A 14,671-nucleotide genomic window follows, 5' to 3' on the forward strand; every position below is an offset into this window, starting at 1 on the left:
GCATTCTATGATTCTATGATTCTATGATACTATAGCATTTTTCCCTGAGCCATCATATTCTACTTTTGCAGTTATTTTAAGTAAGGAAAAATATTTTCATTTCTATTAACAAATGTTCAGTAGCACTTCACAGTGCTAATTCTAGAAAAATTAACCCCCTGGAGGAGAAAAAAAAAAAATTCATGGATTTGCACTGGGCATAAAAGATCATTATTTTTTCAAAAGTGAGAAAGTTATTTTGTAGATACATGTGATTTCCTTCCTAAAAACAATATTTTTATTTTTATCAAAAATTCAAATAATACATTTGAGTTCAAAACATTTCAAATATTGCTTCTGTACAAAACCAAAACTTATTCTATTTGCACAGCTTTTGCATAAGAATATTTTGCATATATTTTGTTAGTTGCTTAAATTAAACTCATTACAATACCAAAAATGTACTTCATGTAACAAAATATCCCACATAGTGTTTTCAGTGCTGTCCATTGTAATATTTTTATTATAAAGCTCTCTTATTATAATACTTGAGTACTTTCGTGAACTAAAAAAGTGCTTTTAATATTTCCAGTAGAATATTAGTCATGAGAAGTCTTGGGTAGATACTTCTCTGTTGAGAGRTAAAGGGAGCGTATTTATTTTGAACTTACTGTTTCAATCCTGTGTTTGTGGATGTTGTGCACAATTCACATCTAGAATTAGCATCTACCTCTAAATTCTCAATGGAAATATTTCTGATATATTAAAGGATACATGCAATARTTTATTATATCAAAATTCGAACACTTTCAGTGAGAGGCCTTGTTAATCAGAAAKTGAAAATGAATGAAAATTGAGAAATAGATATGGCTTTGATAGAATTGATTTATCCACAAATTAAATGTAGTTAGGCAAATCAAATTTACTGTTCAGTTATTAAAGTTATTGGAACCAAATRCTTGTTTGCAAATTACATTTCTAACTAATATTGGGAAAATTTAAACCCACCATTCATATGCAGAGAATAAGGTTTCTGCAATCTTGAGGCTGGATGAACATACTCTGTACATCTGAATATGTTTAAAAGATTGTATTTACTGATCATATTATTGCTATATTTATCACAGTGTGTTTGCAGCTACACTAAATGCTTCCTGAATTGGTGAGGTATTAAGGGAAAAAAGCAGCTGAATGATGCCAGCAAAGACTTTTCAGTGTTACTGGGTTGGAGATAATCAGTGAAAGATATAGCAAGGTGAATTCATTCCTCTTAAAAAACAAAATAAAATTCTCGTTAAATTCAAGCAGCATGTATTTTACAGCTACATCTKTGGATGTAGATGCTAGATGTGGTAGCAATCAGTCATTAGTTTTATCATCTTCTCTGAAATGCAGTGGAGCTGTTCTAGGCACAATTTTAGTGAAAAATGTAGTTTGGCTAGACAAATTCAGTAAGGGATGTGAGCACATAAAATTAGATACTGCAGCTTAATGCCAGAGGAACCTGAAGTTGTTCATAGGCAGCTCTGTTCTCTGTGCAGYGCTGGGGGAAAGAGAATAGCTTCCCTGTGCAGTCCAAACCATCGTGGTGCTGTGCAGAGACATTTTTGAGACTTGTGGAAAGAGAGCAGAGGGAAGGAGCGGGACTCAAATCTACTCACAGAACCATTTTCTGTATTTTATACACTGACTCTTTTAAAATATCTATAAAATACTCTCATGGGGGTTAGCCTTGGAGTGCAGACCTCCCGAAGATACTAACCTTCCTAGTAGGAACCCTTGACACTGGGACAGAGCTCAACATGAAATTGAGTTCCACTCATTAAAAGTTGCAGTCTGGTACTGAGAGAGCTTGTAGAAGGTAATTCAGTAATGACAAGCCTAAGGAGTTAAAAATTATATACCTTTGGTGTCCAGGGATAAGTTGTTATATAAAGATAGTGTCACTATCACATATAGTTCAGTTTTTAAATAAAATATTAGCTCCCATTAGCCCCTAGTTAGGTTTTCACTAAACAGTCAGTACAGTTCACGAAAAGTCAAAAGAGGAGAGAGCATAATAGAAAGGTGCCTCTTTCTGAGTACAATACAAGATGCTTTTCATTTACTTGACMATACATATGACATGGGAAGCTGCTAGTTGTTTTCCACACTACTCTATGATTCTGCTTGTCTCAAAAAATGGCTTTGTTTCAGGGGCTATAGTTTGTCATCCCATTATATTACTGTGACATGTTACATTACCTCATAAGATGACATGATGTTATAATACTGCAAAGGGGACTGTATTTCCTAAAGGAAGGAAGGTCATAGAARTTTGATTGAAAATTGAATTAATCACTGGAAAAGATATTATAAACTGCAATTATGCAGTGGCTATAGGATGGATTAGATGATCTAGTTAGTCTGTTCCATCATGAGTGCCTCATCATTTTCTGATTATACAATATAAAAAATTAAAGGGATACTGTCAAGTAGGTTTTGTATAACTCAACTTTTTCTGTTATAATCTGGTGAGGAATATGCCTTGCAACCTCCACATTTTTGTTACCTCTGAATCCACAACTGTTTATCAGGATATTTTTTAATAAGTGATAGCTGCTATACCAGCTATCTGAAAACTTCAGAGCACTGAAAAATATATTGTTCTTTATCATTTTGGATTTAGATGAGGATTTGTATTTTGTTGCTGAATTACCTCTGAATATRCAACATTTTTACACTTTCTATCTCTTAATAGCTTCTTTCAGAACTGTTTATACAATTTGGCTGTGGTACTTTGTGCTTCCCTAGACACAGCAAATGCTTCTCTTGTTTCTCGCTTGCTTTTATTGTGCTCACTGAATGAATACATGCAGTTCTGCATCTTCCAGTATTTTTCCTCTTTTAATTATTTTGCAGCTGCATTATTACCTCTAATGGAAGTTTTATAAGAGTGTTTGAATGTTTATTAGTGTGTTTGGATATTTTTTCCATAGTTCTTTTCTCCTATTTTTAAGAGCCGTGTTCGATAACTATCATTTTCTTGGCCAATTTCAAGTCTAGGTAATACAGCAATTTCTGAGTATATGTTGTGTAACATAATAATTTTCTATTAATGGCTACTCTACTTTCTTATGTTATGATATTTTCCTATGTYCAGTAAATAACTCATGATTGTGGTGTTGGTATTTCATTTAAAAAGGACAAAGGTKTACTTTAAAGGTTTACTCATTACTCACTGTAGGAATTATTCCTTGTAGGAGGAAGCAGTCAAAGTTTTAGAAACTCTTACTGAGTGCTGCAATCTTGCAGTCTCATATATCTGAAGTAAAAAAAAAAAAAAAAAAGACTTGCATAAGCAGTGTGTGCTATCCAGTTATAACCAATTGTAGAAGAACTTTGTCAAAGAGTTTAGATTTCTTTTCCTCTGGAGAAAATCTGGTTTTCTTTTTTCTCTCAAGTTACTTGGTGAACAAGTAATTACAAAACACAGTATTAGATTGTCAAACTTGGAAAAATCTGGCAAAAAAATAACAGGTTAGGCTGAGTTTTCTCTCTTTTTATACTCTACCAAACAATTACAACACTCAGCTAATCATTTTTTTTTGTTGACTTGATTACATTTATGCAAAGCTCAATCATTATGTAGGATCATTCTCTTGATTAGCTACACTTAAACCACAGAGAAACCAAAAGAGAAGTGAAATTAATGGTTAGTATAGCAGTGATTTGCGATCAGTTCTTAATTCAACAATAAGCAGAACATTCAAAAGTACAGATAGGCAAATAGTAGAAAAAGAACAAAATTGTTTAAAATAAGACTTCCTATTCTTATTCAAACTTCCGTATATTCTTCATTTGACGGAAAGGGCTCCCTTAGACCTAAGGAAACATTTCTGTAAAATTGAATTCATTTTCTACTCGTGATTATTTTTTTCTCCAGTCTAACTTTGTGCTGAGACATTTTTTTAGATGTACTGATATTTCATTATCATACATTGTTATAAGCTGATTACCACTGTGTTAGTGTACTTTGCTAGTTGCTATGGCAGTTACCMGGGCATTATTGTAGCCCTACTCTGTAAGGAGGATAGAAAGTTGCATAACTGTTATTCTGAATTTCTGATGCACATTCTTGAAGAYGTAATATCCTTTTGGGTTTACATCATCTGTTTTTTTCAGGAAACTATATCTCTTGCTACACAAATAGTTAAACTCATGTCATTTTTGATCTGAATGTGAGTATTTTTAGATCAAATAACTAGTAACTCCTTGCAATATTTACCACTATGTAGTATTTGAATTCCGTTTTGGAAATGATCCTTTTCCACAATTACCACATATCATCATACTTAAAGAAGTATGGAGAGAATTCCCTCAACATGATCTTTATGTTGGTTCTGGTAGAACTGCCCTTCCCACCAAGTTTAACAAGTCTCTAGTACTGGTCTAGTATTTTGTGTGTCCATCACTGCATTATTTTTATCTTTTAGTATACAGATAATATCTATCTCATAATACCTTTTTTCTAGCAGGAAAATCTGATGTGACCAGATTTCATCCAGCACCAGTTCGTCACTTGTTCAGTTAATATTTACTCACCATAGTGAACCAGAAGGCAGATAGTTGCATCTCTAAGTATAAAAGGAAAAGGAAAATAGAAGATGCCTACAAGTCTTTGTGAGAGTGAATCTGCAATTTTTCTGTCTGCAAAAGATATGTAGAATGAAAACTTCATACATTCATAAAATTAGAATGATAATGCTGCAAACAAGATAAGGTACTTTCAGTGTAGGCACTCTTTTCTTTTAAATATAGGCAATATTTTCTCTTTTTGTGTTTAACCAATAAAAAAAAGTGTCCCAGCAACTTTGCTGTTTRTATCCAAGAGAACAGGAAGTGTTCTTTGGCATGTGCAGCCTTTAATTACAAAACAAAGAAACAAGCAATTAGGGAATGTAGGGACAGTGCTTTGTATGGTTTCTCTCACTGCCAACAGGTGCTTACTGGATGAAAGAAGAAAATGTAGATAAGCGAACAAATCTGTTTGTCATTAAAAATGTTGCAAGTCCTAAGCAATCCAGTTAAGCATTTACTGTTTCAATTAAGATAATCTTGCACCTTGGGAAAATCTAATCAGTGTTGTATAAAACTGAAGAACAAAAATTAAGTCTTGCCTACTGGTTTCATTTTGGTAGGSTATATTTAATTACTGATTACAAAAATTCTGAAGAACATTAAGAACCTTCATCAAAGGTTAGACCTCAACATCAAACCTCATAAAAAAATGACCTTGGTTTTGGAAAGTAATACTTTTCAGTACTTAACATAGGAAGTCATGGGTATATTATCTATTTTATTATTGATTTATTTAGTATTATAAGTATTATACTATTATTTCAATTATTAGCGTTTTTATATAGTTTTTCATACAATTTGCTCTATAATTTAAAAATAACATATATTTGTTCTTTGGCAATGTCTGAACCGTAGTCCTGTACTAAGTCAGTCCTTTTATGGTAGCTCCTTCATAGAACAGAGAACAAAAGATCCCTTTTTCAAGAACTGTTCAGCTAAGTTGTTTGCATTTATTTCTTGTTGTTTAGATGGGTGAAATATTATAGAATTCCAATTYAGCAGATTACTGATGGAAATGAAATAGAGCTTAAACCATGCTCTTTCCTCTATTGCATTATTTGCTTTTTAACTATATTCTGTTTAATTACTAATTTCAAGAACATTAGAATACCTTAGAATCTCTGTTATATTTATGATTACATGATTTCAATTGGTGTAAGCCATAATTCTTATACAGCTGCTATTTCACAACTTTATTTTTAAGACAAAGCATGTCTTCAAAATTGTTTTGATTTTCCTTATTTATGCAGGATGTGAAAAATCGACGAAACCCGCGCCTTGTCCCTTATGCCCTTTTGGATGATCGGACTAAGAAGTCCAACAAAGACAGTCTCCGGGAAGCAGTCCGCACCCTTCTTGGCTATGGTTACAACCTAGAAGCTCCTGATCAGGATCATGGTACTTAATTATTCTTTTTCCCCTCAATAAAAATGATTATAATATTCCCATTCACTAAGATTTATTAGTCTAGTAAAACTGTCTGAATATTTATTGATCTAATAAAACATCTAAAATATGTCGTGCTTCAAAGAATAGGCCTTTTCTCCATTTTGTAGTCTTTCATTCCTTTTAATCTTATTTTCCTTGTTGTTCCCTTTTCCTGYCTGTTGGCCTCAAATGAGGCCAAAATTTAAAATGGTTTGATTTGATGTCAGTGTTGCACTTTTTCTCTGTTTCACACTTTTCATAATCTCTCCAAATCTCACTGAGTGCTATTAATCCCCTTCATCAATCCCCTCTCTAAACCAAGGACTGAATTTCCTCAACAGTGTGCCCCTGCCTTCTCATAGCAAAATACTGCTATATAGTTCACCCTTTTTTCTTCATACTGAGGATCCTTGATCTGATTCTGCATATGAAGTTACTGGTGAAATGAAAAGAACATATTCACAACTGAAAGGTGTCATCAATCCTGTTGCAAAATTCTTAGAGGCAGTGGGACTTGTACCAGAGCGTCTCACAAACTGGTCTTCCTTAAGCAGAGAGGAACATTGTATTCAAGAACAGATTTTGTACTACTTTTAAGCATTTGTATTTTGATACTTGTGGAGCTCTCAAGTTTTCTAGATGTGTAAAGAATATTGTGAAGGTTTCGTTAACTAAAGTCTTTGCTGTTATTAAAGGATTAAGAGCCCTCTAGTGGTGTTTTATTTATTAGTTCACAAATTTTATTTTTGACCTTCATTGACAAAACTCTTAGCTTGATTTTTATACTATATCATTATTGTTATTAGCAGTAGCAACTGTAATTTAGGAATTGCTTAAAATTTAGATAGTCTAAATTTTGTCTAAAAAGACAATSAATTCTTCATTCTTGTGATTTATGGTCATTCATTTTTAGTATAACTGTGGAACTGCATTTAGAAGTAGTGTTTAAGGCTAGATCAGCATAGTCTTTAAGGCTAGTAAAATTATACAGACCATCAAAACCAAAATTCTGCTCGTAAAGAACTATATGACAGTGGGTCCAGAGTTGCTTCCAAGAGCTTCCCAGAGCTTGGTGTGACTGTAGTAAAGGATTCAGAGGTAAGGGAAGTGGTAGTGAATTCTGAGCATGGCTGTGTAGCATCTTCAAGAAAATACCTTGATTTGGTTGAGAGCATTAAAAGGATAGAGTCTTAACATGATCTAAGCAGTAGAAAGGTAGATACACTTTGTACAGTTTGGAAAACAAACATGTAGTGAAAGATCCAAAACACCTTAGGTATTCTTTTTCTTAATCTGGAAAGTGGAAGAAAATGGAAGAGTCAAAAAATGATCTCATCAGCCTGCAGCATTTGATTGACTGACAAGAAAATTGTATAAAATGTCAGGGAATATAACAGTTGAGAAAACTTATGGAAGAAAGATTGAGAGTTTGATTTAGCATCATTTCTTGTGCTTTTTGAAATTATTTTCATCTGTGTAAAATGTGATCCGGTCATTTCTAGTTACCTTGCATTGTTTGAACTGATAGTAAGGTCTTGGAAAGCAGTGTCAGAAACAGCTAGGTTATAGGACTGTGCCATAAAAGGCACAAGTCAGGTGCAGTGAGGGAATATTGCAAGTGCTCATTTCACAGTGTGCACTTGAAGCTATTTCAATGGAAGATGTTATATATAAAGAAAATGTGTAAAGTAATAAAAGACAGCTAAGTGACTGAAACTCTGCGTGCTATAATGGCAAGGCAGGAGAGGAAGAAGCAGGTAGCCCCATCAAAGGGTTAGCCAAGAATTTTGAAAAAAATGGAAAGGATAGGATAAAAAATATTAAAAAGAATTTTAGGAATGACCATCACAAAGGCATCAAGTAGACTTATGACTGATAATATTCAAGTACTTCACGAGTAGTGGAGTGTTTGAGATAATTTTTTGAGATAATTAGTCTTTCATGGAGTAGGAAAATTAGTGTTTACTTCCTGGAAGGAATTAATTAAGTTGCATTCATTTTCTATTGATTCTACAGAAGCACTTAGATTATAACCTTTTCTTTTTTTTCTTTTTACTGTTTACTATAATAAACAGTAAATATGACAATGCATTTCTAATGAAAATAATAATGACTTAAGATATCTGTCTTTTTAGAATATAAATGAGAAGATTAAGTGAATTGATGAAAGCATGTAAGCAAGGAAAATTTCTCTTAATTGAGGAAGCTTTTATCAAAGACAAACCTTTTCCTTTTATGGTGTTTATGAGATAAATTTAATCTTTTTTTTTTTTTTTTATGGAGGTACAGGAGTGTGTTTTTAATATCTGAGAGGTCAATTCACTTTTCTGTCTCAATTCCATCTTAACTTGCTACAGGAATGCTATGTGAAAATCTGTAGGCCATGTTTTGAAGAATGGGCAATCATTTCAATCACATGAATCTGTGAAGAAGATGCTATTTTTCCTTGTACTCCTAAGATATCATCATGTTTGGTTAGATTAAGATATCATCATGTTTGGTTGCTTTACTAATGTGATATTAAGTCTTTAGTTCACAGATCCACAGATTCACAGAATATTTAAGGTTGGAGGGACCTCTACAGATCATCTAGTCCAACCTTCCTGCTCAAGCAGGCACACCTACAGCATGTGGCACAGGGTGGCATCCAGGCGGGTTTTGAAGACCTCCAGAGTAGGAGACTCCACAACCTCCCTGGGCAGCCTGTTCCACTGCTCTGTCACCCTAACAGTAAAGAAGTTCCTCCTCACCTGGAGACGGAAYTTCTTGTGCTCCAGCTTGTGGCCATTACCCCTCGTCCTATCGCTGGCCACCAGTGAAAACAGCTTGTCCCCTTCCTCCCTGCATTCTCCCTTCCTGAACTTATACATATTAATCATATCCCCTCTGAGCCGTCTCTTCTCCAGAGAAAACAGGCCCAGCTCACTCAGCCTCTCTTCATACGAGAGATGTTCCATTCCCTTTAGTTCTTTAAAGTCTTTACTAAATGCCACTTTCTAGCATTTTTCAGCATGCTTTAAATGACACGGCTGTTGTACTACCTTTAATTTTCATTGCTTTCATTTTGTCAGTGGTTGAATACAGAACTTTTTTTTTATTCTTTAAATACCTCACAGCAACAAGACTAGACATGTGCATGGGGATAATAGAAAAATTTAGGATCTTCCGCACTGAAAAGACTTATGCAGTGAAGACTGGGAAGTGGTACTTTGAGTTTGAGGCGGTCACGGCAGGAGACATGAGAGTGGGCTGGACCAGGCCGGGCTGTCTGCCAGATCAGGAACTTGGCTCAGATGAAGAAGCCTTTGTTTTTGATGGTTTTAAGGTCTGTATATATTTCTCTGTAATAGTATGAGTGACTGCAGATACTTAATTTTGCTCCTTATCCTCTCTGCCATTGCCTTGGCTTAATTGCTTGCTGTTTTTCATTTGTCTTTTATGAATTTCTTTCTTTTAGAATCTGAAAGGAATAAGAAAGAAAATTGCAATGTCTAAGAAATAGATAAATGTAACTTGAGAAAATAATTAGCTGTTTCTGGCATTTGTATAATTCTTTTATTTTCATATCATCATAACATTTGTATAGTGCATGTAATGGTTGAAAAAACTCAGTGTCATAGCCAAATTCAAAACACTGGCAGAGCTGTGATTAATTGTGAATCATTTCTTTAAATTTTTAATCTGCTGTTTTCTGTATGAGAAATGCCATTAGGGAATGAATATGAATAACATTATTAACAGTAATTGGTACCAACTTTGATTAAGTTTTTGTAGGAATGTTAAAGTTAAAATCAGTATACCTATGTTTTCATGGAAATAGTTTAGAATAAATGAAATATGAAAAGCCAGTAATTTTGGTCTAATTTCACCTTATACAAAACAACAACAGACTGAAATCCATCAATAAAAATATATAGGAAAAAAAAGCATTAAGTCACTGATTTTTATAACAGTAGATTTAAAATGACTCATTATAATACATTATTTTAGTATGAAGGCACATGAAACTGCTATTTAAACCAGTTGCTATTAAGGCTACTGATGACTCATATCTTAATGAAAATGTTTACCATATGTTCTTGTATCTGACGCTGCAATTAATTTCCCCTATTAGTATTACAATATTTGACAGAAATCAGTAGGATTCCTGCTTATTCCTGTTCAATCAAGCTTCCCAACTGTTTCTTATTTGTATTTTTAGAATTTCATTTTTTACTAGTCTTAAAAATTTTTCATATTTTCCCAGTATCACGATCTGAGATGCCTTAAAAAGAGAACTGAAAAGCAGCTTCTTATAAAATCTCTGATTAATTGAGTTATACATCTTTACTGGAAGAATTGAGCAGTAGATTGCCTTCTGAATCCCAGTTTTGGACCTTTAGTTCTTAATCCACACATCTAGTTTGTTTACTTTTATTTGGATAGGTTCTTTCTTTGGTTGTAGAAAAGGCCAAGTTTTTTTTAATTTTTCAGAAAAGGCAGCAAGATGAAATTTGTTTTTAGGATTTTAGGAAAGAATGCAGATGATAAAAATATAATTCTTATTCAGTATATATACAGAATAGCTTTTTTGTTGCTGATACTGCTTTCTTTTATGTCTGTTATAATAATTCCAAATAAATGTTAATTTATCTGAGTTCTACTCCATGCTAAAGCTATGGATAGTTAAACTATCCATGCAAAGTCCCGTAGTCTCTAACTTGAAGATCAGTCATAAAAAGTGTTATCTTTATTCTGGAATCTCTCGGATGTTCAGGGTGCTCATCATTTCCACAACAATTCTGTTCTTTCCAAGATACAGTATGTCAGGAAGTTTCATTCATTTTATATACCACATATTTAGAATTATACTTGAAGTAACAATAAAGTTTGGTTGGAAGGCAATGAATTTGTAGATTACAAGGTTAAATGAGAGGAACACATGCGTTGTTGTTATGATTATTTGATTCTTTGAAATTCTTTGAAATCCCTTTTAGGCACAGCGGTGGCATCAGGGTAATGAGCATTTTGGTCGCTCCTGGTTGGCAGGAGATGTTGTTGGATGTATGGTTGACATGCACGAACACACTATGATGTTCACTCTGAATGGTGAAATCCTGCTTGATGACTCAGGTTCAGAGCTTGCATTCAAGGACTTTGAGGTTGGCGATGGTAAGTACTATAATATACTATGATGTTAACTTGCTAAGTTTGTCTTCCTGCTGTGCGTGGTGTCTTCCCTATAATATAATGGACCTTTCTCTTTTTTCTCTTTTTCTCTCTCTCTCTCTTTTTTTTTTTGTTCTTTCCGAGTAAACAGTGAATGAGTGATTTATGTTGTCGTAATTTGTTCTTACACACTTTAGAACCATACAAGTTGGACAGATTAAGATCAGTAGCAGTGAAGTTTATATATATATATATACACACTCATATATGTATTCATATATATACAGACAGTGTATAAACGATCATTACCTTATGTATATATTTGTGTGTGTGTGTATGTATATGTGTGTATGTAAATATATACATAGATACAAATATATATATGGAGCTTCTGATCTTGAGGAAAAATATATTTAAAAAGTGCAAAGATTTTACATTGACTGAATGGACAGAAGTGAATTCCTTGTGCTAGTGAAACAATAAAAGAACAGATGCAAACAAATGTGAAGCTAACTCAAAGTAAATTCTTTCAAACATCAGTTTCATGAGTTCATGCTAACTCATGAATGAGTTATATGTTATTGCCACATATATTTTATATTGCCACATGAAGCTGATGCGTATTTTTAACTTCATTTTGCTGTTTTGGAAACAAGACCTATAATTCTTTTAAAGTGATATTTGAGGGTCTCTGAATATACTATGACTACTGGACTTTTAGAAGAAATACTGAATACTGTACGACTTGAATAAAACCATGAGAATTGACAAGACTCTGCCATGCTAGCAGAGAGCTTAATCAGGTCATTGTTGACAGAATACTTGAAGTTCTTTCTTACATTTCCCTAAAGTGAATTGGCTCCTGAATTAAGAGATGCCTATTAGAGACCAGTATGTTCAAAATGATGTTTGAGATTAGATTCTCAAATCTATATTGGTGATACATAAGAGGTGATGGGTGACTGGTTGCGCTTACACTGTTTTGGCATTTTTTCCAAATAATTTTAATTGGGTTATGGGAAGAAACCTAATATTTGTGATATATCACTCACATGTTGTTTCTTCTTGTTGTTTTAAGGGTTTCTACCTGTGTGCAGCCTGGGCTTATCTCAGGTGGGAAGAATGAACTTTGGAAAAGATGTCAGCACTCTAAAATATTTCACTATCTGTGGCTTGCAGGAAGGGTATGAGCCCTTCGCTGTTAATACAAACAGGGATATCACCATTTGGCTGAGCAAAAGACTCCCTCAGTTCCTACCAGTGCCATTAAACCATGAGCACATTGAGGTCTGTGATCCCTTTTGGAATGTTTCTACACACTTTTTTTTTTTTTTTTTCCAGGATTTTACTTTAATTATAAAACTACTTTCGCTCTTTTAGACTAGGTTTTTAATTTAGTATGTTAGCTCTGTTCTTGATATATTTTATACCTGATACAAACTTGTTACCTCCCACGGAGTTGCAAATAACATAGTTGTTTGGTTCAGTATATTTATTCATAAATAAAATCTGTCATCTGTGTAAATAAGCACTTTTAAAAGCTGAATTCCACAAGATGTCATCATTAAGAATGACTTGTGCAGTGAGACACTTGCACACAAAAAACTTTAAAACATGCCTTTCTATGTAACAAGTACCATGTGCACACACTTAGTAATTTCCCATGACTAATTGTTTTTGATTTTAATGAATATTTATGAGCTGACTGTGTCAACAATTATGTCCCAGTTAGTTGTGTAGCTTGGCGAAACTGAGTCCATTCTTTGTAAGCCTACTACAAAGGCTACTACTACTACTACTACTACTACTTTTTTTTTTTTACTACTGATGTGTATCAAACTTTCATTTTGCATATATACTTTATTGCTGCCTTTTGTGGTTCTTCCCAAGATTGGATTTTATCTTGTTAGTGCTTTCTTAACAAAAAGACGCAAAAGCCTCTGGTACCTATTTATTTCCCCCTTAAAATGATTACAATGTATTTGAGTGTACTGTTGCAATTTTTGGTTTGTTTTAAAATGTCATAGGGGAGAAAAGTATCAGCCTCAAAATATATTTATTAATACATCTTTATTTTTGATAGGTGATGAGAATCGATGGCACCATAGACAGCTGTCCCTGCCTGAAGGTCACGCAGAAATCCTTTGGTTCACAGAACAGTAAAACAGACGTCATGTTTTTTCGTTTAAGTATGCCTATTGAATGTGCTGAGGTGTTCTCCAGAACAGCTGCAGGAGGGTTACCAGGCACTGGTCTTTATGGCCCTAAAAATGACTTGGAGGATTATGATGCTGATTCAGATTTTGAGGTTCTAATGAAAACTGCTCATGGTCATCTAGTGCCTGACCGAACAGAAAGAGAAAAAGAAGCCACAAAAACAGAGTTAAACAATCATAAAGACTACGCTCAAGAAAAACCATCACGACTTAAACAAAGGTTAGTAGCACATTTGGTATGTTTTTTATTGAAGAAAAATGCCAGTCAGATCTCCAGTGTTTTTACTCTGCTTCTCTAAATTTGGRTGTAAGTGGGACAATTAACCTTCATGTGTTACATGTTACATAARTTACATTATCTGTAAGATAATGGCCAAAGTTAAGCAAAAACCTGAAAATATTTCTCGAGCTGTTAGAGACCTGTCATTAAATTCATTGTGAAGGCTTTTGAGATCCTCAGATGAAATTCACTCTAAAACCTTAGAAATCCTTTTTTTTTTTGGTCAGAACTGGAAAGTCTCTGAAATGATGTGAGAATTTTTCACAAAACTTCCAAAAGGGTGAAGCTATTTAGATAATCTACAGCAGTATCAGCTTAGGTCTTTCATTTCATTAAGCGAGGAAGGAATATTTCCTAGCTGGTATGTTCATTCTCCCTAACTTCTCTTACATAATCCGATGAACAGGGGACTTGACACTGCAAAGTTTGCTAACACTGAGCCATTGCAACTAGTAGCTTTATGCTCCTTTTCTACCATTCTTCATCAAACTTATTTGTTAAATATTTTAACTGCAGAATAAATATGGAAGTGTGGATGAATTATAAAAAATCAATGTAATTTAAGATTCCACGTTCCTTTCCCCCAAAGTCATAAACACTAAACAGTCTAATAATTCTTTTTAAGTTAGGAAGGATTTGGCTTCCAAAAATCTTTGGAATAGACAGTTTAATATAAAATATTTGTCTGTCTTTTTCTCTTCCCTGATTGATTCTGTTAGGGATTGCAAGTAAATAATAAATACATTAGTGCTATATATTAATAATAAATAATATACTAAATACATTATTTATTCAGAACTAATATATAAGTGCAAAATTCATCCATATTTATACTGTTTTATGGAGCCTTTCATACAGATTTTTTTAATTTATTTTATTACAGATTTATGCTGAGGAGAACGAAGCCTGATTATAGCACAAGCCACTCAGCACGACTTACTGAGGATGTTCTAGCAGATGATAGAGATGACTATGATTATTTAATGCAAACTTCCACGGT

At 33.6% G+C, this 14,671-nt stretch overlaps 1 protein-coding gene across 1 annotated transcript in view; it reads left to right on the top strand.

The window, feature by feature from the left end:
* Positions 1-14,671, top strand: part of RYR2 (ryanodine receptor 2) — a 312,795-nt gene that overhangs the window by 182,643 nt on the left and 115,481 nt on the right. Inside the window, 6 exon segments of the mRNA XM_026037372.1 lie at positions 5,850-5,997; positions 9,144-9,352; positions 11,004-11,178; positions 12,254-12,462; positions 13,259-13,611; positions 14,555-14,669. Of these exon segments, the coding sequence (XP_025893157.1) occupies positions 5,850-5,997; positions 9,144-9,352; positions 11,004-11,178; positions 12,254-12,462; positions 13,259-13,611; positions 14,555-14,669 (1,209 nt within the window).

This window comes from Nothoprocta perdicaria, unplaced genomic scaffold (assembly GCF_003342845.1).
Source record: "Nothoprocta perdicaria isolate Ctin4 unplaced genomic scaffold, notPer1 scaffold_197, whole genome shotgun sequence".
NCBI classification, from domain to species: Eukaryota; Metazoa; Chordata; class Aves; order Tinamiformes; family Tinamidae; genus Nothoprocta; species Nothoprocta perdicaria.